The sequence below is a fragment of the Carassius gibelio genome, chromosome A19 (assembly GCF_023724105.1).
Source record: "Carassius gibelio isolate Cgi1373 ecotype wild population from Czech Republic chromosome A19, carGib1.2-hapl.c, whole genome shotgun sequence".
NCBI lineage: Eukaryota > Metazoa > Chordata > Actinopteri > Cypriniformes > Cyprinidae > Carassius > Carassius gibelio.
In genome coordinates, this window is record NC_068389.1 from 23583642 (window position 1) to 23609125 (window position 25484).

At 36.0% G+C, this 25484-nt stretch overlaps 2 protein-coding genes across 5 annotated transcripts in view; one reads left to right on the forward strand and one right to left on the reverse strand.

The window, feature by feature from the left end:
• On the reverse strand, positions 1-5433 carry LOC127935474 (ras-related GTP-binding protein C). The gene is made up of 7 exons (XM_052533375.1): positions 5005-5433; positions 3779-3982; positions 3432-3631; positions 2542-2656; positions 2217-2359; positions 893-1041; positions 1-695 (listed from the first exon to the last, which is right to left on the reverse strand). The coding sequence occupies exons 1-7, from the start codon at positions 5188-5190 to the stop codon at positions 517-519; spliced, it is 1176 nt and encodes a 391-aa protein (XP_052389335.1). The 5' UTR covers positions 5191-5433; the 3' UTR covers positions 1-516.
• A 668-nt stretch (positions 5434-6101) lies between these two features.
• Positions 6102-25484, forward strand: part of LOC127935454 (trafficking protein particle complex subunit 9) — a 181469-nt gene continuing 162086 nt past the window's right edge. The window contains exons 1-9 of one of the 4 annotated variants that reach the window (XM_052533331.1): positions 6102-6154; positions 6974-7574; positions 10621-10766; positions 11499-11624; positions 13932-13958; positions 15066-15187; positions 17381-17506; positions 17583-17799; positions 22207-22350. In XM_052533331.1, the coding sequence (XP_052389291.1) occupies positions 6991-7574; positions 10621-10766; positions 11499-11624; positions 13932-13958; positions 15066-15187; positions 17381-17506; positions 17583-17799; positions 22207-22350 (1492 nt within the window). In that variant the 5' untranslated portion in view covers positions 6102-6154; positions 6974-6990. Of the gene's footprint in view, positions 6260-6973; positions 7575-10620; positions 10767-11498; positions 11625-13931; positions 13959-15065; positions 15188-17380; positions 17507-17582; positions 17800-22206; positions 22351-25484 lie in introns of all 4 variants that reach the window. The other 3 variants (XM_052533330.1, XM_052533334.1, XM_052533333.1) reach the window with 3 other exon arrangements.

Sequence of the window (25484 nt, forward strand, 5' to 3'; positions counted from 1 at the left end):
TTTGAGCAATTTTTCATTTTGAATTGTTTGTGAAATGTCACTAGAACATGTTTTTTTTTTTGTATAATTTACCCTCAAACCTCCGAAAAGTGGGCTGTGCCTCAAAACTAAGAGAGAGTGTCTTACTTAGACAACACTTTTGGCCACCATAAACACATAATGATATAAAAATGATAGGCAGTTCACAGTTTTTGAGACTGTATTTACTCAGTGAAAATTCTAGATCATTTCATTGTGTTGGCTAAACTAAGTGTTCCCATTTCCCCCATTATAACAGCTGATGCTGCGCTTGCACACAATCTCCCTCTCTTTCTCTCTCTGTCACACACACACACACACACACACATCAAAATATCATAAAAAAGCAGCAATGTAGTCTGTCCTGAAGTGTCTCTCAGGTCCTGGGACAGCAGGAATAACTAGAGAAGCGCTCCAGTAATCACACGTGTACGTTGGCGCACGTTCAGCACACTAGTGTGAAGGCCCTGTGTTCTTAAGAGGTCTGTATGTCCTAGGTTAAACCAGGCTCCTGGGTGTACCGTTCAACGCTGCAGATTTTAGTCGTGCCAGGCCGTTACCGCTGCTGCTGGGTGGGCTGGACTGCACCGCCACTCCTGTCCTCTGGGTGGAGCTGCTCACCTCGAATACCTCGTGAATGGCCTTTCGAAAGCAGTGGAAGTTGTAGTCTATCAAACCTGTGGAAGATAGACACATGAGCCATATTCAGAGTTATATAAGAGATGCTCTTATGTAAGAAACCCTGTGGTGCTTTTATCATTTTGTTGGTCCGAAATAACTATTCAAAAATGGTTCTATGTGACACTTTACCTCACTTTAAGTCAACAAAACATGCTGATATTCTGCAGCGAATGATCATGTCAAACGTCTGTACCTTTTCTCTCAAAGCTCTCTTCTCTCAGGATGCAGACCAGAGCCAGGAACTTGGTGACCTCCTTCAGGTAAAGCACTGTGGTGTTGTTCAACTTTATGATGGCCAGAGACTCTTTATCATAAGCGTTACCATTGCCGTCATCTTTTAGGCTAAAAAACATTCAATAAATGGATTAAAAAAAAGCTATAACACATAACAGATGACACAATATATTACATTTATCTTATATATTGTCAGCATAAAAAAGATAAGATCAAAATGATATATATTTTAAAGTAGTATACACTACTGTGTTTGGGCTCAGTTTTAAAGAAATGCTCATGGAAAGGAGGGTTTTAGAGAGACTGAATCGTAGAACTGCTTTGAAAGAAATCGTTTGAGAATTGTTAGAAAATAAGGTTATATTAAATGCATATTTTTACAAAACAAAAGTGTTTTTGACCTTGCTTGCATGTAAAGCTCTTGTAAGAGACTCACAAAACAATTTCAGGAACCTTAAACATGGGGCACTTTAATACTTTTATTCAGTAAGGACTCATTAAACTGATAAAAATTGATAATTGATAAGAATAAGAAATGTTTTTTGAGCAGCAAATTAGCAAATGAGAATGATTTCTGAAGAATCATAATGCCAAAATTGAAAATGTAATTTCCCCTAAATATATATATTTAAATTGAAAATCCATCCAATAAAGAAATCTATTCTTGGTGAGTATAAGAGACGTCTTTCAAAAACATAAAAAAAAAAATATCATACATCTCCAGTATTTCTGAACGGTAGTGTATTATTGATAGTGGTCGACCGATATATCGGCCAATATTTGGCATTTTTTAAATATCGGCATCTGCTGATAAGTTTTTCTGCTTGGCCGAAGTGTTAGAGGCGGGACTTTTATTTTGAAGGCGCTGAGAACAGCAGCACCTGAGCGCACACAGTGCTCACATTCTCCCTCTTGTTCACTGTCATCATTAACAGTTCTATCTAATACGAATAGAAGTCTGTCTAATAATCAAATAGAATGGTTAAAAAAAGAAATAATGTATACAAAAAGTATTGTAATGATTGCTTTTATATTATTAGTAATAGAAAGGCAAACATTGTAATACTTTCTCGTTTGCCATCAGCATTAAGCAAATATATATATATATATATATATATATATATATATATATATATATATATATATATATATATATATATATATATTTGCATCTTCTATCGGTCTCCCCTCCTTTCCAAGATATCGGTATCGGCTTTCAAAAAAAAACAACAATATCGGCCGACCACTAATAATTGATAGAGCGCTGCATCACAGTTTCTCACCCGTAAATACATGAAACGTCGATGACAACATCGATCATGTCACAGCAGAGCTCGTACGACTGCATGTCCACTGGAGAGCTGTCTGTGGCGATGTAGATTTTACTGACCACATCGAACAGGAACGCTTTCTCAATCCCAGAATTCTGTAAGGGGTAAAATTATATTGACAAATATGCACGTGGTAAATTGTTATTTGACTCATATTTAGATAGATACTATAGATTTTGACAGAAAAATATTAGTACAGAAAAAATGGAATCTGGCTCAGGTTGAACTCTAGAATTGAAGAGAGACAATACAGATGAGGATACAGCTGTGTACGTACAGAAATGAATATGTTGAGGAGGTTTTCCAGAGTGGGCAGTTGAGGGATGAGCTTCTGGACCACCTTACTGAAGGCCTCAAATATGGAGTGATCATAGATGCTGGTGAGATAGAAACTGAAAACAAATAAAGAGAAATATTGCATATTAACATAATATATCAGTTCATTTAATCCAGAAATGGCAGAAAATTTCAAACTATTTGCCGGTAGCAATTTACAATAAGGATCCATTTGTTAATTATATTTAATGCATGAACTAACGTTAACTAACAATAAGCAATACATTGTTACAGTATTTATTAAAACTGTTCATTGTTAGTCCATAAAATAACATTAATAAATACTGGAATCAACATTAATTAAAGTGATAAATGCTTTAGAAGTTCTCGTTGTTAGTTTGATAACTAATGTAGTTCATTAATGTTAACATAGGCAACATTATTGTAAAGTGCACCAATTTTCTTAATAATAAAAGTAAACATTATATTATATTGTATATTTTAAAAACAATATAAACACAGTGAATTTTCTTATATTTACCTTTTATTTTAATTTTTTCCACTTTCAGTAATCTTAGCACGTCAATTGCCAAGGCAACATGTTCTCTTATAGATTTTTTACAAATCAAATATTAATATTTTATTTCACCTTTTTATTGTAATCTTTCTAATATTTAGATTTTTTTCTGCTTTCTTTCAATTCATGAAAAAAACATTTTAATAGTTTTAGTTTTATTTAACTATAACAACATTGTTAACCTGTTGGAACTTGCTGGAATATCATTGTAACCCAGCTGAGAGCAGCACAGAATAATCCAACCAAACGCTCTCTATCTGTTATTAGACTGTATCATGGCAAATTGATCCGGCTTTAGGATCAGTATGACCAACCTGAGGTGAAGCTTTTCCAGACTGGCGTCAGCTAGATCATCATTAGCCCTCTGATGAATGTCTCTCTGTGTCTCTATCTTATGATCATCTGATAAACCGTCCACCTTGTGTATAAACACCTCGAAATTGATCTCTGGGTTCACCCTGAATGCCCTTGACACTGTCAGATGTAGCCGGCCTAATGCTTCTACATAGTCATCCTATAGAGAGAGAGAGAGAGACATCCAAACAAAACGGTAAGATAGCTGCAAAGTCTTTGCCAGGCACAGAGACAATTCCAAATGAAAGGAAGCATATTAAACACCAATCACTTTCAGGATCCTCATATTTCGCTGATGTCGGCTCACCTGAGCATCAATGACGAAAATCAACGCGCCGGTGCCCCTGAAAATCATCTCGTAATCGAATGTAGGGTCGAAAAAGTCCACCTGCCCCGGAAAGTCCCATATGTGAAAGTTCACAAAGGAACTGCCAGAGATGTCGTCCTTGCAGATCTTGTTGGTGCTCTCCAGGAAGAGCGTCTCATTCGGGGACATCTTATGAAACACCACCTGAGATCCACAATATTAAACCACAGGTGAATATACAATGTACATATGGCTTACAGAAATTATAAAACATATCCCATTCATTGCTTATTATATAATTATAAACACAAGGCTCACACAGAAATAAAACCATCTTGCAAACCCAGATGAAAACCAAAATATGTCATCTAAACACCTCCAACAGAAAATGTGATCCAGAGGACCAGGGATTTTAAGCAGCATTAAATGTTATTTCAAAATAAGAGGAAATGTTCTTTTGCAATTATAGTAACATGAAGCAATGCATTTCACGCGGTTATGTCAGCAGAATCAGTAGATGTTCCATTGTGATAAAATATGAAGAAAAGCATTTGTCTTTTATGCAATAACATGCATACACTGGTGAATCATGCACAATATGATCACTAGACGTTTGCTAACAAAATAAACAACTTATTTTTTTTTAATTCAGTAGGAATTTAACTTTATATTGACTTCAGTCAACAAGCACTCAATAAAGTGTCCATCCATCTGCTATGTTTTTAGCTGAATAAAAGATAAATAACATAAAAGTACAACATAACCTTGCTAAAAGTAGAATACTTTATATAGAAACCATATAAAAATATACAATGTTTTATATACAATATAGATAATTTTATAAAAATAAATACAATTATATTAATATTACAAAATAAAATATAAAATGCTAATACCATGTTATTGTTGTTCATTGCTATAATGGTTACACTTTCAAAACAGTAACATAACATGGTACATGTCCAGTTTTTGGTACTAAAGCACTATGGTATCATGTTTTTGAATATGTACCATGGTATCTCGAACGTCTCACGGTAAAATAACCATCCTACTACCATCTGACGCCATTATTGTACCATGGTACTCCTACAGTGTGTTTTTGTAAGAAATGGTACACCTTGGTACTTCATAGAACAGCGTGGTATTATCATATTAGTGTCCAAATCCAAGGCTTTACCATGGTACTTTTATAGTTAGTGCAGTGCTGTATCCCAATGGGATCTGACCTTCTGGATGGAGGATTTCCCGCTGCGCCTCAGTCCCATCAGCAGGATTCGGGGTTTATTGTCTGCAGACGGAGAGTTTTCCAGGTTTTCCTGCATCATGTCCATGTTATCCACGCCGTAGCCGAAATCTTTAGGGAAAGAGTCCACCAGGCTTCCGGCTAGCTGCTCCTCGTACTCGATCGACATTATAACCCTGTTTTTAAAGCTTTAAATGCCTCTGATCTGTCTGTGTGGACTCTGTAGGCTGTTTGGGTGATTGAGATGGGATCGGTGTGGATTACAAGTTCAGTTTGGACACAGATGAGGAGGTTTCATAGTGGGAAGCGGTTAGCTTGCTGCATGAACACAAACAAACGGGAAGCTGATCATATGACAGGCGCAGAGGGGGACGGCTGCAGGCGAGCGTAGAGGCCCACGGTGTGAGGGAGGCCTCTGGGTGGAGCGCTCTCAAAACTTATTTATGGTATATGAAAACTTAAAAAAATACAGAATCTAAATTTTTATTTTGAGTATTTTAGTGTACTAGGATTATAAAATTAATAATAAAAAAGTATCATTCAGTAATGTCACCCTCCCCCAATTTTACTGTATTGATTTTTAGTTTAGGATTTTAAACAAATTTGAATTAGAAAGTATAATTAAGAAAAAAAATTTTTTCTCCCGTACTTTATATTTCTTATCATATGAGATAATAAAGAAAAAATATGATAAATTATTTTATATTCTATAGCATTCAATTAATATACTAGAACTTTACTCTAAAATACAGATATTATATTTTTATTTGTGTAAATAAGCATTTTTTATATTTTACTAGGATTATAAATAAATTCTAATCATATGTGATAAAAGAAAAATATATAAATTCTGTTCTATTCTAATGTACACTAGGATTATAAATAAATTATAAATTAGAATGTTCAGAAATGTGAGTATAATGTGAAATATTATATTATATTATATTATATTATATTATATTATATTATATTATATTATATTATATTATATTATATTATATTATATTATATTATATTATTATGATGGCGCTCATCCACCAGGGGGCGCTTATAAACACAAGCATGAGTCACACGACTCTCACTGACGGACAGTAGAAGAAGAAGCAGCAGCAGTGTAGACAGGAAGAGCGTTTGTGAGTAAAAACAAGCGTTTACAACATATTTTAAAAGCATATAATTATTCTGTCATCGTTATATTGGAATACATTTTACACTCTCTGTGTTGTGGGTTTCTTTGCGTACGTTAAAATACTGTTGCCATATTGATATCTGTTGGTACATGTTTAATTCAAACGCCTTTGAAATCAGACCGAGATAAACACAAATGTTGTCAAATATGATACTGAATGAACAAACAACGATGATTGTTGTATGCAAGGCTGAGACATTTGACTTGCGTGCTTATAATGTTATAATGTTTTATTCAATTTATGTTCAATATGTAAAATATGAATTCTATTAACAAGATTACTGAAGTTAATTCTGTAGTCCTGTTTTATTAGTGTGTTTTAAATGACAATTAAACGTTAATTTCTGTTTACTACGATAAATTACTGCTTTCAACATTGAAAATACGAACAATAATTATAAATTTTCTGGAAATCAGCAAATTTGAATGATTTGTGAAGGATCATGTGACACTGAAGAGTGGAGTAATGTTCCTGAACATTCAGCTTTGCATCACAGGGATCAATTCGATTAAAAAAATGTATTCAATTACAAAACAGTTAATAATAATGTAATATTTCATAATATTTCTTTTTACTGCATTTCTGAGCAAATATATATACACATTAGAAATAAAATGATTACTTGTATTAATTAAAATGTCTTATTTAGTATCATTTTCAATTTTGCCTGTTAGCATTTACTATACATAAGGCATCAAAATATTTGAAACCTGCTAAATAATAAAAGTATATGTTGTTGTGTGGATTGTTTTCCTTCTCTAGAGTTGCTGTATGCAGACATGAGCGTCCCAGACTACATGCAGTGTGCTGAGGACCATCAGACGGTCCTGGTGGTGGTCCAGCCCATGGGCATCGTCCCAGAGGACCAGTTCTTCCGCATCTACAAACGCATCACCAGCGTGAGCCAGGTCAGCATACGGGACTCCCAGCGCGTGCTCTTCATCAGATACCGCCACCATTACCCCCCTGAGAACAACGAGTGGGGCGACTTTCAGACCCACCGCAAAGTGGTGGGTCTCATCTCGGTGACCAGCTGCACCACGGCCAAAGAGTGGCCGCAGACGTCCGACCGCTTCCACGGGCAGAAGGAGGTGTTCGGCTCCACGCTGTACGACTCGAGGCTGCTGGTGTTCGGGCTGCAGGGGGAGGTGGCCGAACAGCAGCGGACAGATGTGGCCTTCTACCCCAGCTACGACGACTGTCCTGATGTGGAGAAGCGGGTGGAGGATTTCGTGGAGTCCATATTTATTGTCCTGGAGTCGAAAAGGCTGGACAGAGCAACTGATAAATCCGGCGATAAGTTACAACTGCTGTGTGTGCCGTTCGAGAAGAAGGACTTTGTGGGCTTGGACACAGACAGCAGGTGAGTTTGGGCTCCGAGAATGTGTTGTCTTTATTGGTAACCAGAATAATCTTCTATGTGAAAACCTATTACCCAGATGCCAATATCTAGAAAAGGGTGGGTGGCTGAATAAAACTTCAATTTAAACTGATTATTATCTTGCTAAGACAAGCATCACTATTAGGGATACATAATATAGAGGTATTATATTGGTTGAAATTAAAGATTTTTTTATTATTTTGTTTGATTATTTAGATTTATTTACCAGTTATTGACTTGAACATGCTATTTTTCTCTATATTTATATTTTAGATTAGCTTTACTATCATTGAATGGTAACTTAAAATTATTTATGAAAAACGGTATTAATTTATTCCCACTGTTAAATAAATCTATATAAAGCAAGTCTCTTAATATATGTATTTTTATACTGAACATTATAATGTTGTGATGCCTAAATTTACTTGTAGCATTTAAATTGATTGATTTTAGTTTTCTCTATTTTTATTTAGACAATGGATTTCCAAACATTTTTGTCAGCTGAACCCCTTTGACCTAAAATATTTACTTTTTAAAAATAATATTATTTATATTTCTAATATAAATATATTTTTATATATTTTATAAATAAAATCACAATAATAAAATATTTAGATTTATGTATTTATGTATTTTTTTTAGTGTGTTATTTTGAATTGATTTATTAAAATAATTGAACAATGAATTAGCATATTCATGAATCATTCCCGTGGCCATTAACAAATTCGATACATTTGTATATATTTAAGGATTTATATGCATTTGTTTATATTTACATATTTTTGTTTTAAGTGTTTTATTTTGAATGTATTTATTTTACATTTTTGTGACTTTTACCTATTATTATCATTTGCACACAATACTCTAAAGTAACATAATGGTCACATGGCATGCAAGTAAACTAATAAAATATGTTCATATATTTATAATAGAGTCAAGTAAATGAATAGATAAAAGAATCAAAACAAATGATGTATTTTATGTATTTATATAGCATTTTATTAAGAATTTATTTATTTAACACATTTATGATTTAAAGAGTTATTCACTTTTTTTCATCTCACGAACCCCTTTGCAGAAGTCTGAATTGACTGTGGTAATTCTTAATAAATGCCCAGGAGTCACAGAATATGATGTTTTGCTTGTAGGTCAACCGTGCATGATCTTCAATCCTGTTTTATGAGTTTTGCCATTTGTTTTTCATGGTTGTTGTTTTTTCTTCCCCTTCTATTGTTTTGCCTTGTTTTATTGGTCTTTCTTCTTTTCTTTCATACTGTCCTGTGAGTTTATTATTGGGTGTGAAAAGGTGAGCCGGTAGTTCTGTCTCCTGCTTTAGTTCATTCTTCCCCGATCAGCCTCTTCCTCTCCCCGTCAGTGACACAGTGGTTGGACCTCGATTCTCTCGTGTCTTAGTTTAGAGTAGAAAGTCAATGTGCAGGAGTGGAAAACGTCATTGAGTCTGGTTCCTCATATTATCAGAGTTGATTGTTTAAAGGTGAAGTGTGTCTTTTTTTGTATGTTTTTCGAGCTGCCTGACATGTCGCTTTAGGATGGTTCGCCAGTGGTGAACTTCTGTTTGCTTGACTGTTCTGTTTGGTTGTGCATAGATGATACACTTCACCTTTATGGTGAGAATGTTTTGAGTCCCTGTTTAAAAAGTCCTGGTGCCTGACAGGGTCAAGTGTTTGATCAAGTGTATTTCTTATTCTCTGTCTGTTTGAAGTGCAGAAATGCATGGATGTCATTCAGTAATTCATGAGTGATTGCTCGCAAAGCTTTATGCTCATCCCATCTACGGTCGCAGCATGAATTTGAATATGACATCCATGTGTCTATAGAAAACAAACACTCTGAGTTTAGCTGATAAATATAGATTATAAATATAGATTATATGTTTTTAAATACTACATTTATTAATATTGAGCAATAATATTCGTTTTATTTTTATATATATTTTTAATGCATACAAAAAGTATCAATTTAATATTTATTCATATTCATCTATTTATTAATATTAATATTTATTATTTAATTATAATATTAGGGATTCATGGATAGAAACATTTTATACTCCTGTTTCCCAGAGAATAAGTCTTTACCTTCAAATGAATATAACTGATTAGATATGTTAAGTAAATTTTATTAGAATTTTTTTCTATTATTATAGAATTCTCTCTCTCTCTCTCTCTCTCTCTCTATATATATATATATATATATATATATATATATATATATATCAAATAAGATATAAATATTATTATTTCAACATTTATTAAATGTAGCAGCTGTGATTTATTATTTTTTATTTATACTTATGGTGTGTATATATTTTTTTTCCTCTCCAATGTGGCATTGAAAGATTTCAAGATGATAGATTATTGTATTTTTAATTTGTCAAAATTTAATTAAAGAAAAATTATTCAATATTGGTTAAATCAGACTGCTGATAATGTAAAGTAATTATACTGATGCATCTTCTGTATGTAAAAGTGTACCTTTATGAAAGTCTCAGCATGAAGTTGTTTCTCCTGTTTTGTCTGGCTCTAACTTGAATAACACTTGACCCTCGTGCACACTACTATCTATAAGGGTCCTTCCACTAGAGTTTTACCTCCTCATGTTTATAAAATCGAAATCCCTCATTTTTAAAAATGTATTTAGTTACTTCATCTCTATGGGATTGACATCAAGTTACTTTGTGACCCCTTTAGTTAAAATCCCTCCCAGTTTTGCCTGTGCATCCTCTTCCCACTGCATCTGTATCTTCAGCTCCAGCTTCCCTCTCTCTGTCTGTAAATCCTGGGCTAAGACAGAAGACCAAGCTTAATGCAAAACCACATCAGCATATTTGTGTTTCATATAAGGAGAGCCAAATGAATTGACATGGATTCACCGCTGATAAAAATAACTTTAATTAAATATGGCTGACGTCACCTGCACTTGGCTGCGAGTGTGTCTTGCATCGATTAAGCTCTGCGCATAAATGCTGAATATTTATCTGACGCCTGTTGCTGCTCCTCTTCCTCAGGCACTACAAGAAACGTTGTCAGGGCCGCATGAGGAAACACGTCGGGGATCTGTGTCTTCAGGCAGGCATGCTGCAGGATGCGCTTGTACATTATCACATGGCTGTAGAGCTGCTGCGCTCTGTCAATGACTTCCTGTGGCTGGGAGGTAAGCTGATGATTGACTGATTGATACTTTTACCACATGTCAGTTATTTGAATATCTTTGCGATACTTCTATAGTTTATATTTATTATTTGAAATAGTTTTGAAAGATTCATTTTAATTTTAAAGATTTAGTAAATTTGTTGAGTTTTGTTATTTGTATTTTTTTTTTATGGCTTTATAGATTTTAATCATTTTTAAATTAATATTATTAATATTAATATATATATATATATGTATATGTATATATGTATGTATATGTATATATGTATGTATGTGTTTAGTTTTAGTTCTTTAAATAAAAATCAATAAATGTTAATAGGTGGAAAAATAATCTTATGTTCACACACACACACACACACACACATATAGTTTTAGTAAACTATAGGTGTTAACATTAAAAAAATTAATTATTTTCTGTTTTCATTTGATTTTAACTATATAGTTTTTTAGTCATTTTTTATGTAAGTTATTAAGAATGAAATAAATAGTTTTGTTGGTTTGTTTTTTAGTTTTAGCTAACTGTAATAAGCCTGATATTATAAAATCATTTGCATGCCAGCACAAAGTTATATCCATTTTTCAAACTCATGTGCTGATCAGCTAACTAAAATTACAAACCCAGTTAACTTTTGTCACAATCTTCAACTCCAAGCATCTTCATTTAAAACCTGCATGACAGATCTACTGTCCGGTGATGAATAGAAACTGAACTGGTTTGTGTGTTGCTCCTCAGCTGCTTTGGAGGGGCTGTGTTCTGCGTCTGTTATCTTCCATTACCCAGGAGGCACTACGGGGAAGAGTGGAGCCCGCAAACCTGGCGTCTCCTCTGCTGCCGATGCTGGAAAGAGACACAGACCTGGTCAGTGCAGTCAGACACGTCTATAGCATCCATTTTATCTGAACAAATGGCTTCCCCAAAAGGATCAAGATGACTTTTTTTTTTCTTCATCTTTTCATTATAGTGGCTTGAGAGCTTCTGGAGTTCATATTTAATTCTGTTGTAGATCTTCTGTATATATTTGCCCCCCAACTCACATATATTCAAACAAGAAACGTGAGGATCTCCTATGGAAACTGAAATAATGTTTTTATTTACATCATGAATTAATGTGTAAGTGGAAGTGTGGGATGGCTCTCAAATGATGTGTCTGATGTAATTTACTGCTCTTGGTTGGATGTTTATTTCTTAAATGATACAAGGTTAAGAGTAAATTGTCCCTTTTTCATCCACAGCATTTAGTCTAAAGCAGACACATTATTATTGCTCAATCTGTTATGCTGATCTAAAGCAGACATCATTCTAGAACACAGGAAAATAGTCAGTTTTCTATTTATCTATTTATTTATTTTGTACTGATATTTAATATACTGTGGTTTAGGTACAGTCTTATTCTTTCCTTCATTCTTTCTTTCTTATTTTCTATTTCATTTCTTTTTCTTTCCAGTTTTCTTTTTGCTGTTTTAAAATAAATAAATAATTTTAACTCCTTAATAAATAAGTATATCATTCATTTACACTGGGTATAGGAAAGAATCACCCACCTTTAAAATAATCTAATTTATTTCTGTTTTGCAGCCTGAAAAGAAGACAGACACAGTTTTTGTTTTATCCAGCTGTATTTTCTCAGTGCAACTTATAACATCCAAATGTTAGATAAAACAACAACATGTCAGAAAAATTTAATAAAAAAAATAATAAAAAAACTGAATCAGTGTGTTGGAAAAAGGATCACCCTCCTCCTACAAATTACTTGGAAATCAGGTGGAGCCGATCACCTTCTCAACAGCAAACAAAGCCATTGACTTTCAACTGTGATCAGCTGTGTTCATTTTGATTAGCTCAGCATGAAAAGAGCTTTCCTGGAGCGTTTCAGTCTTTGGTAGTGCAACTGAAGCAAACCATCACCTATGGGTGGCAAGACACTTGTCAAAAGATCTTCGGGATAAAGTTGTGGACAGGCACAAGTCAGGAGATGGATACGAGTTTCTCAGTGCCTAGAAGCACAGTGAAGTCTATTAAGAAGTGTTAGGTTTTTGGTACACAGACCCTCCCTGGATCAGGACGTCAGTCCAAACTGGATGAAAGAGCCGGAGGAAAGAGACGACCAAGAGACCTACAGCAACTCTGAAACAGTTGCAGTAATTTATGAAAAAGAGTGGTCACTGTGTGTATGTGACAACAATATCACAAATTCTCCATGGCTTGTTTGGGAGGGTTCCAAGAAAAAAGTCACTCCTCAAAGACCACACGTAGTCATGACTGAGCTTTGCCAAAACACACCTTGAAGATTCTGAGGCAGATCAGACTAAAATTTAATTAATTGGCCTCAACACCAAACGATATGTCTGGCAGAAATCCAATACAGTCACCATCTTAATAACAGCATTCCTGCAATAAAGCATGGAGGAGGTAATGTCCTGTTATGAGGTGTTTCTCTGCAGCAGGGACTGGAGCACTTGTCAGGATAGATCTGCTGCCCTCTGCCAGAAAGTTGTCAATGGGAAGAAGGTTTATTTTCCAACACGACAATAACCCAAAACACACAGCTCACTTGGATGTTGTAAGTTGCAATGAGTAAATACAGCTGAATAAAACAAAAACTGTGTCTGTTTTCATCTCGTGCTTCAAAGCAATTATTTTAAGCAGGGGTGATTATTTTTTCTGTACCCACTGTGCATGTTTCATTTGCTAATTAATGCACTGTGGTGGGGTTTTTGCTTAAGATTTACATCTACAGTAATACAAAAAAAAATTGCACAATTAAAATTTATAGAAAATTAGACAAGATGGAGATAAATTGAAGAAATAGACAGTTTCCAAGTAAAAAATTGCTGAAAATATACTCACATCCAAGATGAAGATGTGTTTATGTGTTCTTGGGAACAGATTTGGAGATTGAGAGTCCAAACATATAAAGCTGATAAAAGCACAACCAATAATCCACATGACTCAATTGACGAGCCCATCTCTTCTCAATCCTGCTGCATGTCTGCTCATTCCCACTGCTGTACCGACATCCTATCATGATTCAGCAATGTCGGGATGATAACAGACCGGTTTGTGCCCTGATATGTACTGTACTAACACTGCTCACTGCTTGTGCCCAAGAGTGAACCAGGCTCTGTCTCTCCCTCTCTGTTTGTTTGTTTATCTGTCTGTCTTCAGGCGCTCAAGAAGTTCTCATTGATCCAGGTACAGTAAAGCACATGTGTAGCTCAAGATATGGCTCTTATTCCTGCCTGTTTGTGGACTTGTGACATAGTTCTAGTTACTTTGTCGTGCTTGTGCATGCGTGCAGGTGTTTGGGTGGCCTTTGTGTTTCTGATCTGACAGCAATGAGAGTATCTACAGTGATTTCAGTGCATGGATGTGAATCCTTACTTTTGATTCCAGCTGACACTTTTGCAATCATTAGATGGGATATTTGTGTTTCTTCCTGATTTTTGCAGTAGTTTCAGGTTAATGACTGATTCACCAAACATCCATTATAAAAATCTGTTGTTTGCAGATACTTACTGAACAGATTGGTTTGTGTTTTTGATGATAATGCTTAACCATAATTTATTAGTAACTAATGGTTTTGACAGAGATTTAGTTAAGACCTTTTGTAATGTAGGAATTGTCATGTACATTACTACCTTATAGCGTCTGCTCTTCGCTGCCATTTGTATTTCAAAGTAATCTGATCATACAAAGACTTATTAAAGATAAGAGATACTAAAATCCCTCAATAAATACTAAAATCAAAACTTTAATTGATTTCTAATTTCTTTAATGCGGTTCTCCAGGTAAAACCAACAGTTCTTTGCTCAACAAAGTGCAGTTTTTTGTATAGTATTAATGAAAAGCCATTCCAGGAGGTTATTAAAGTTTAATAAAAGATCATGCAGAGATGAGTCGTTCACAATGCGACCAGGGACAAGGATTAATAAAGTAAATAGGGTCAATTTGTTCTCTTGTTTCTTGAATAAACATAATGAGTATGTAATTATTTTTCTCATTCGTCTGAATATGTTTCTTGATGACTTTTCATATTAAATTCAAGAGATTTCTTTTTTGAGTTCCAGGTCTTGCATCAGACAAATGAACTCATTTGCAGCATCTTATATCTCAGAGCAGCATAATGCAAAAATCTTTACTATTATTATATACTGTAGGCTTTATAACATTTGGAAATGAGGTAACGTGAATGGAAGTGTTACAGTGGCATGCAGAGCGCAGATCTGGCTTTGTTTCATTGTCTTCTTAATTTTTGGTTGTGCATTTCTCATAGTCCCTTCTCTTGTCTTTCCTGTCCAGGTGCTCTGACCACCAATGCAATCAGTGCAGACACGAGCGCTGAGATCGGCCGTGCCAAGAACTGCCTTAGTCAGGAGGACATCATTGAGAAATACAAAGAGGCCATCTCTAACTACGGCAAGGTAACTTCACACACACAGATGTGAGTTTAGACTGGATCTGCTCCGGCTGAGATGATGTTCTCAGATGTGGATGAGCAATTATGAGATACTATTATAGTACATTATCTTTAACTTGTTTTTATTAAAGGGATAGTTCACCCTAAAATTGTGATTAATAACTCAGCTTCATGTCATTCTAAACCCACAACACATTCGTTCATCTTTGGAAGACAAATGAAGATATTTTTGATGAAATCTGAGAGCTTTCTTTTAAGTGACGTGACATTCAGCCAAGTATGGTGACCCATACTCAGAATTCGTGCTCTGCATTTAACCCATCCAAAGTGCACACACACACAGCAGGGAACACACACACACACACACACACACACACACGGAGCAGTGGGCAGCCATTTATGCTGCGGCGCCCGGGAAGCAGTTGGGGGTTCAGTGCCTTGCTCAAGGGCAACTCAGTCGTGGTATTGCCGGCCCGAGACTTGAACCCACAACCTTAGAGTTAGGAGTCAAACTCTCTAACCACGACTTCGACTTTCTGACCCTGCATAGACAGCAATGCCCACTGACAATTAAGACCCAGAAAGGTAGTAAGGACATTGTTAAAATAGTCCAAGTGACAACAGTAGTTCAACCTTAATTTTATGAAGCTACGAGAATACTTTTTGTGTGCAAAGAAAACAAAAATAATAAAGACTTTATTCAATCATTTCTTCTGTTCCATTTCAGTGATCGTTGTGCGTTCACGAGAGTACCATGACGCATTTTTGAGTGAACTATCCTTTTAATAATATTTTTCACAAATAATATTGAAAAGACAAAAACAACAACAGAAAAAAAAATAATACAAAATGCATATATATATAAAAGCACAGCATTTATTTGTAGTTCAATTATTTTATAAAACTATAAATGTCTTTGTCTTTACTGTCACTTTTTAGCAAACTGCAGATTCATACAAGAGAGCGTTATTAACAGAGTTTAGCTGTAAAATCTGATTTAATGAGGCACATTTAAAGCACTTGTAAAGCAGCCTTAGCAAAATCGTTTAATATTAAAAATAGAATTATTTATTGAATGTGGGTATCTGGCCTTTTTAAAAATAATAAGTCTACCAAAGCCTTCTGTTAAAGCCATTTTACTCCAATTAAGGGCGTTTTAAGCACATACTGCTTTCTGCCTAAGCACTTTTTAACTGCAGTAAAACCACTTTAACACGCAGCTTCTTGTGGCTTTTGTTTTATTAAACACACAAGGTTCTGTTTCATTATTCATCAACTCACGCTCTTAGATGGCAAACAGGTGCCGGTTCATTTTTAAGTAGGTGTTGAACCCACAATACCTCTGCTGATGTGCATCTTACAGCATGTAGCCCCTATAGATTCAATTCTGGCATTAAAAATCTTTTTGTGTGGTGCCTTTTAAACTCACTATCCCTGGGCTTGAATGTGGCTCATGTACCTCATTCTTGTAAATGCAGCTGCTCATTCAGTCTCTGTTCGTCTGGTTGATCTCCAATTGGACATGTCTGCCACATCAGCTGTTCTGCCAGCAGCCAGCAGAGGACACTGCAGCCTTGTTAATTCAAAGACTCCAACGGAGCACTTTGTGCCAGTTTTGACATCCTGAACAGAGGCATATTCGAGATGGACGTACAGCATGACCTTTCACTGAGCTTCAATCATTTCTTAAATTTTTCAGTCAGCTTCAATATTGCAAGTTGTTACCTTTATGGTCTCAGAGGCCAATTTTCCCAGTCTGAAATTATATTTTAACTTGTAAATAAGACAAAACATGTATAGCAGCGTGATTGAAATGTCAGCATTATCTGACCATTTATATACATACACAAAACCTTTGTGCATTAAAAACGGATTTAGTAATTAAATATTTATTTTAAATATTTAATAAGATCAATTATTCAATTATATTTATTTATTAAATTTTTTCATGTTTTTTTAAAAAAAACATTAAGCTTGATTTTTATATATATATATATATATATATATATATATATATATATATATATATATATATATATATGAGAAATGTACGTATGTATGGGCCTGGCCATGATTAATTGTATTAAGTAATTTTTTATAATGATTTTTTTATATAAATAATTAATGCACTAAATTGACACTTTGTTGACAGCTCATAACTCACATAAAAATGTTAATCTTGTTGTCTGTCTGTCAGTATAAGAGCGCAGGAGTGATAGAGCTGGAGGCCTGTATTAAGGCTGTCAGAGTATTGGCCATTCAGAAACGAGCCATGGAGGCGTCTGAATTTCTGCAGAACGCTGTTTACATCAATCTAGGCCAGGTGAGCATGTGCAACAAGTCAGCTTTCAAAGATGCTGAATTAGGAAGGGTCTTTGAACTTTCGTCTCTGTGTTCAGCTGTCAGAGGAAGAGAAGATCCAGCGTTACAGTGTACTGTCGGAGCTCTACGAGCTCATCGGCTTCCATCGGAAATCAGCGTTCTTCAAACGCGTCGCGGCCATGCAGTGTGTGGCGCCCACCATCCCTGAACCTGGCTGGAAGGCCTGTTACAAACTCCTGCTGGAGACCCTGCCGGGATACAGTCTCTCTCTAGACCCCAAAGACTTCAGCAAAGGTAACCCCAGATCACACAAGGCTATGCTTTTCTATCTTCTGTGTGGTTCCTAAAGACTGGTTGGAATACAAGTGTTCCTGATTGTCAGTAAAAGGAGACTTTCCTACAGGTGAATTTATGCAAAAAACTAATCTAGTTTAACAAAAATAGTAATTCAGAGTCATTGTTTGTTCAGTTGTACTGATCATTTGAGGACAGCGTGTCTGAAGTACCACTCCTGGCAGAAATGCTTTCCAATGTTACTGAATACACTGGCAGGGTTTCCTTTTGTTTCGTGCTTTTTAGAAGTGGCCTTGATTTGTATAGAAAGGTGATATTTAGTAAAATTAAGTGTTTTATTAAACGTTTATTTTTGTAACCGAATGCACTACATTCTTGGCCTTGTTGTGGTTGATCTGATGGTTTATGTCTGGATAGAATGAAGAAAATGTCTCATTAATATGCAGTTAATATAATGGATTATAAGAGCTGTCAGACTCCAAATTATAAAGTAATGATTATATTCATTCTCATTCATTTTTTTACATATTTATAATGCACGTATTTGTATCACCATCAGTCACTTGATCAGTCGACCAGTAGTCAGGAGGAGTGAATAAGGTTCAATATCTATTTTGGCGGGTTGAAAGGCATTATCCTCCTCCATGTCCTCTGGCCATTTAAGACCGACTCCTGTTGACAATAAACAAAGCAGTAATGTGCATGTGAGTCTGGAATAGAAATGCGGCCTGCATGCATTGTGATGCAAGTGATGTACGTGCCGATGTCTCAAGGTTTTCGGATCTGGGTAATGACATCACCCACCCCCCCACCCCTCATGTTTGTTCTTTTAATTAGGTTAACGCTCGTTTTTTAAATAAATGCATGCTATTTCTTTATTTTATGGTTGTCCTCCCGACCCGTTTTACCTCTGTTTACTGTCGTCTTTCGCAATACAAGAGCAGAATATGAATAATCTGAATTGCTCATTTTTCTTTAAATACCTCAGACTCATAAACAGCCATTGGTTGATTTGTAATCTGCCCAGGCGGCATTGAAGTAACCTTGTCCCTCTTTGTATGCTTACAGAACAGCGTTGTTGGTTTTGAAGGGCTTTTCTCATGGGTGATATATATTTCGCGCAGAGAGGAGAACTGACCCTGAGCTGTGATGTCAGACTCTGAGGTGCATCACTTTAGGGTCCTTAACTATATTCTCTTTAATACGAAGTCCTCTCAATCTTTTGCCCGACTGACTCTCACATGCATGGAATAATAAAGACGTTTAGCTTTAGATGCAGCCTGAGGGTCTGTCTATATCATTCAGAATCATGTAGGATTGGAAAGAGAAAATCATTAAAATTCTTTAAAGATTAAATAAAAGGCTTTTTCAACACATTTAAACTCCATAATGTGACACTGTATGTATGTATAATACTACATGCATAATAATATATAACTAATTGTTTTATTTTGGTGCAGCATGATGGCCCAAATTGTGTGGTTTGTTGAGGAGAGGTGTATTTCTTTTTGAAGTCATTTTTTGCATTTTCGCACACTAAAATAAGAGAAAAGAGTAGGGACTCATGTCTAGGAATCAGAATATTCCAGAGAATTGCTAACCACTTGGCAAACAACCACCCAGAAACTGGCTACCACATAGAAATGCTCTAAAATATATTTAGAAGAGCTTGGAAAGCCAAGTCAGGATATCAAAAATGTTTGCTATTTGCAGCTGATTTTAGAACACGTTGTTTTCTTGTGTCACGCATCTCCTAAAAACAAGGGGCACGTTTCTGCCTGAGTTTGGTGTGATCGGAACAACTTGAAAGTTTGGTAGTGGTGTGTGATAGTGGCCAGTTTTCCTTGGTCACTATTTACAAAGTCGGTAAGTGTATGACGCCTGGAGTTTTTAAAATCAATTCTGAATTTAAAAGTCATGTGGTGCATTCCAGCCTTTAGCAAATGCATAGCAATACCTTGGCAACCACCCACATCATTCAGGCATCGTGACACTGAGTTTTTCACACTTCTGCTTGGTCAGTTAGTTAGTTCATATTTTTTATCACTTGCCAGTTTATTCTGTCAGCAAAGTCATTAGTTCAAAGGATAAAAGATTGGAATAATGTGCACTGATGAATCAGAAACAATAAGACAAACAACATTTATGAAGAAAATAAATAGTCATTTTGGATTTCACCTGGTCTTGAAGTAAGATTTATGCGTGCTGTCTCAATGCAGACCCAGCCGTTCCATCATTTAGATGGATTTACTCTTCTTACATTTTCATTCTATATTATGTCAGCCCAAACAGCTGATTTAATGTGCTTTTTGCATTGAATGGGTGATGGCATTCAATGTTGAGCCCCTGTGGGTGGAATGTGGAGACCCCTCGTGTGTGTCTATTGAAGCTTAAGGGTGACCCTGGCTCACTGAAGCTTTCTCTGGAAGAGAGAAGAGGGCTTGGGTCAATAGAGACACCATGGAGTGTAGAGAGAGAAGAGAAAATGGGTTTTTAATTGGCCTGGGAGTTCTCGATCTCAGCTCTCTTTACGCTCAGAGAGAGTGAATATATCATCAACCTCCGATTGATTGCGGGATTTAGAAAGTCCAGTGAAAACACAAAGACTGAACACAGAACTGCAGCAGACCCTGGAGATCTGTAAAACGCTGCGGCCTGTTCGCACGAGCCATTATGATCCCTGAACTACAGAGCCATGTGTTATTTCTACTTGAAGAGGGACGTAAGTGGCTGTTTTTAATAAATGGCAGCTAAATGTGCAGCAGCTGTTGAGAATAGTGAAATTTTTATGGGGTGATGTGTTGTGAATGAATGTTGGGTATGCAGAAAAAAGTGAAAGTGCATGCTTTTACTGGTAGTGTACTGAATATGTCTAAATTTTTGCTTTCTCATGCATTGATCAGATATATTTTCTATTTTCAAATTTTTATATATTATGTTATAGTTTAATTTGAACTGGAATATATTGCATATATTATTAATATATTTTATAATACCTTTTAATATCTTGATATAATTTAATGCATTAATTGTATTATAATAAATGAACTGTTATTAATATTATTTTAACAAATAAGATCCCACTTGTGATGTCAAGGTAGCAGTGAGCTTATACATGTTGCGTGTATTATTTTACAGAGGATATATTACTGATCTGATTATGCCAGACAATTTTTCTTTCTTTTTTTAAATCTCTCTTAATCCGTGCAGACTATATTTAAAGCCAGTATCGTTGCTTAATATGTTTCTGATTTTGCTGATACACTGTAGTATCTGCTAATTGGTGTCTGGGTGCAAAATGCATATGGAAATTATATGCAGATAAGGTTATGTATAATAAAAAGGTTTGCTTTTTATCCATTTATTTATTTTTTTCTCAGAAGGTGAATAAAATTCTTTATTCACTTTTAAATTCACACATTAAAAAAATTCTAAAAACATCATGAGAGCTTTGACCTTGCAGTCCATATTTCCACAACTAAAAAGTCAAAAGAGAGCAATCACATGATTTTCTGTAGTGTAAGGACTTGTGGGTTATGTTAACCCCAAAACCATGGCAAATTTTGGCTATTTTATTACATTACATTTTCCTTTGCTATTTAGGATGGGGGTATGCAAAAAAAGTGTGCATCTGCAATTTTGTTCTTGTTTTAATTCCTGTTTATTTCAATTTAATTCCTGTTTCTTGATTTAAAAAGCATCAAAAAAGCAGGTTCTTTGGTTCCTTTGGGTTGGTGTGCAGACAAACAATCTTGACTGTAAAGTTTAGTGTGGATTTGCATGATTTGAGAGTAAGGTGAGTGTGAAATAGATGATCATGTGAGTGGCAGAACTGTGGAGTGATAAATCCTCACAATCATAGCTTAGGAGCAGCACAGATCAGCTTCACATCTCTCTCTCTCTCTCTCTCTCTCTCTCTCTCTCTCTCTCTCTCTCCTCTGTGACAGCCGTGTGAGTCGCCTGATGGATGAGTTTTGTAACTCAGCTGTTGAATGATGACTTTTAGGACTGCACATTTTATGATGCCTTTCTGACAGTTTGAGCAGAAAAAGATGCTGTATGTACAAACAAAGCTTGATTGAGTTTGACCTTCTGTCACATTATATTTCATCAGTTAAAGGAGAAGTAAAGAACAAGGTTTTGATGGACATTTTTTGTGAAGAATTCTTAAAGCTACAGGAACAAAAACAGCCTGGTGAAATCGGAAAACTAAGCTATGACTCTTTTATGAGAAAACTTGATTAACAGTAACTTTCAAGAGGGTAAAAAATTTAAGAAGAGTGAAGAACACATGGGTGGGGGGGGTACAGTCTGAAGGTGCAAACACAAAAGGCTCATGTGACGTAAATCCGCCAAATGTGTTGTTTTGTGTGTGTTTCAATGCTTTCTCCTCCTCTCTGTTTGTAGGGACCCATCGTGGGTGGGCGGCAGTACAGTTACGGTTGCTTCATGAGCTGGTTTATGCATCTCGTCGTATGGGGAACCCAGGACTGTCTGTCAGACATCTCTCTTTTCTACTGCAGACCATGCTGGACTTCCTCTCAGACCAGGGTAAGACATTGAGCCCATGCACAAATTTACACATGTACTTGACTTTTAGGGCTCTTTTGGCATTTTTTTTGCCCCATTTATACGCTGGCCGAGAGAGCTCCTGAATGCAAATAGAAAAAAAAAAAACACCAACAAATTAAGAAAACATCTTCATCAGTTTGACAACACTTGCTGCAAATACTCATAACACAACCAAATACAAAAATGACAAAAAACTGCAGATATGTACAACATGAGCAAATACAGAAATGCTCTGTAAATATGCACAGACCTCAATGTAATGTTTAAGGGAAACACAACACAACTGTGGTTATACAAATGGTAATTTAATATGCCAAAAAAAAAAGGTTACTGCACATTTACTAGAATAAAAACATGAATGCATTTCGTAAGGGTAGCTGGGGTCCCCTTGAAACATTTCTGTTGTGGTCTGTGCTACATGCCTAGCTTTTTTTGTATTTGGCCACGTATTTTACGAAATCTGCACAGATCAGGCAAAAGGAAAACAGCAAGGTAGGAGATGCTGTCAGCTTATTTAGACACCCATCATGTACCCAGAGAGATTCAGACAGACAGATAGTACTTATTTAAAAGATTACAGATGAAAAGAAAGTGACAGTGAGGATAAAATGTTCACTAGAGTGCGTTTATGTAGATTGATTCTGCTGTGGTGAGGACTTGTTATTGTATTTTCAGGCCTGTATTTTATGGAATTGTCTTATTGTACTTTCAGTCATACTCTTTATATATAAATATGTGTCATCTTTCTCTTTGCACAATTACTTATTTTCTTTATTTCTTTAGAAGCCTGTGTGTGAATTTTGAATGCAGGGTCAGGGAAGCAAGTTTTAATGTGCAGTTCACCATGGTGTTCAATGTAAAGAAGTTAAATTACAGTCAAGTTACTATTTTGGAAAAAAAAATGTTGCCTTATAGTCACTCACAAAATGTAAAGCTACAAGATCTTTAACAGGCCAATATATGTTAAATTGTACCACACTCATAATATAATGAAAAAAATTAAATATAAATGAATATAAATTATATAAAAACAGTTCTTATATTGCCATGATGAAACCAGCCTCACAGACTGTGTCTGCCTCCCGAACAACACTTGGTAGATTGTTCCAGAAGTTTGGGCACTAAATAGGAAAATTGGTTTGATATTCAACTATAGGTATTATTCAGAAGGTCAGACTTTTGAGATCACTGCGGACGTGAAGGACTATAAATACAATATCAGTTCAAGTACTGAGGAGCTAAACCATTCACGTCTTTATAAGTAATAAGCTAGATGTTTGTAATATACACTTCCTAATCATTGGGAAGAAGGAGGCAGGAACCGGCAGACAATCAAACAGAAACTTTAATTACAAAATAAACACAAAACAGCACATCAGCCCCTCACGGACGACTGATGCGCACAAATCAAAACCAAAACATAAAATAAGAGCCCAGGCCTGGTCCTCTCTCGTCCGTCACTGTCGTCGCTCCGGTTTTATATCCTTTCATCTCCTCTGTGGGACTCGAGACCGGTGGTGGGTCGCAGGTGTCGCTCATTTCCCAATCACTCCACCGGCCTCGCTCGTTCCCACATCCCTCGGCCCCGCCCCACTCGTCACAATGTTAAAATGTGTTCATCATTCAATGGGAACCAGTGCAGCATTGACAGAACCGGGCTAATAAGAGGGCCTTTCACACTGATTTAGTTCCAGAACTAAATGTACAGTACTAAAGTATGAAATTTGCACAAACTATTTCCCAGTACCATTTAAAGGGTTGCATTTGCACTGACATTGTGTACGAGGATGTGACGCAAGTCGTTTGACAGTGATGTCATTTTGTGTGCGGCGTTCAACAACGTTAACGAAGAAGAACAACTTTAACAACAGGAGGATGGAGGACGCTGTGATCTGAGCGGTGTTTTTGTTGTGTCTCACGGATTTCATAATAGTGGACATGGAATGTCAAGATATACGTAAAGCGATTGAAAGAAAGAAAAGGAGGATTAAGAATCTCCAACGACAACTGGCAGTGCTACATTTGCTACAAGTTCTTGCACGTCAGCGTCTGTACATTTACCACTGTTCACCATCCTTGCGAAATAAGTCGACACAATGTTTACAGTATGTTACACAGCGTTTTAAATCATGGTGTGTGAGGGCATTTCCAATTTGTCTGGCCAATCAGTGTCTACTTAACATCACGGGTAGTACAAGTTGTGCTGGTTAGACGATGCTTCGGAGTAGCAGCTAATTTGGTTCTAGAAAATGGCAGTCCGGTACTAAAATCGTATCTAGATCCGGCAGTGAGAAAACACCCAAAAGTGTGTAGCTCCATAATTAGTTCTGGTATTATGAAAAGGTTCCGGCGGTGTGAAAAGCCCTATGGTCGTACTCCCTAGCTCTAGTAAGAACTTTAGCTGTTGCATTTTGGACCAGCTGGAGATTGTTTATTAAGCACGCAGAGCAACCACCCAATAAAACATTTCAATAATAAACTTGAGGTCATGAATGCATGAATAACTGTTTCTGCATTGGACATTGAGAGCATAGGTCATAATTTACATATATTTTTTAGATGAAAAAAAAAAGTCAAGCTAGACTTTTGAGAATTTGAAAACAGCTGAGCTTCTGAAAATGTGTTGGTAGCAGTGTAAAAATGTTTAGTGTTTGTCTCTATAACTGGTTAAGTTAAGGATGTATGTGCTTATGTGTTTGCATGTGGCCCTGTGTGTTGTGTTAGCCGGATTTTCCTGAAAGCAGCTGTTTCTTTGAAAAGAGAGTGATGTTGTTTTTTTTGTTGTTCAGCCATGGTCCACTTCACAGCATCCTGTCCCCACAGAGGTGTGCTGTAATCCTGTCTACCTCACACACACACACACTGCCGGGCCTGCAGCTCTTGGGTATTGAGCTCTGTCAAGCTTATCATTTCCTACCAGACAGAACAAATCCAGAGTTCCCTCGGCTGAGCTCAGGGATTGGTCGAGCGCTGTTTTCCACGCGGTGTCAAAGTAACAATTGCTCCCTGTGTTCTGATAAAACCCATTTTTGCACTCCTCTCTCCTCTGAGAGCCAAACTAATCACTCTTATTTCCTCTAACGAGCAATTTGATCTGTTTTCGGGCAGTTCAG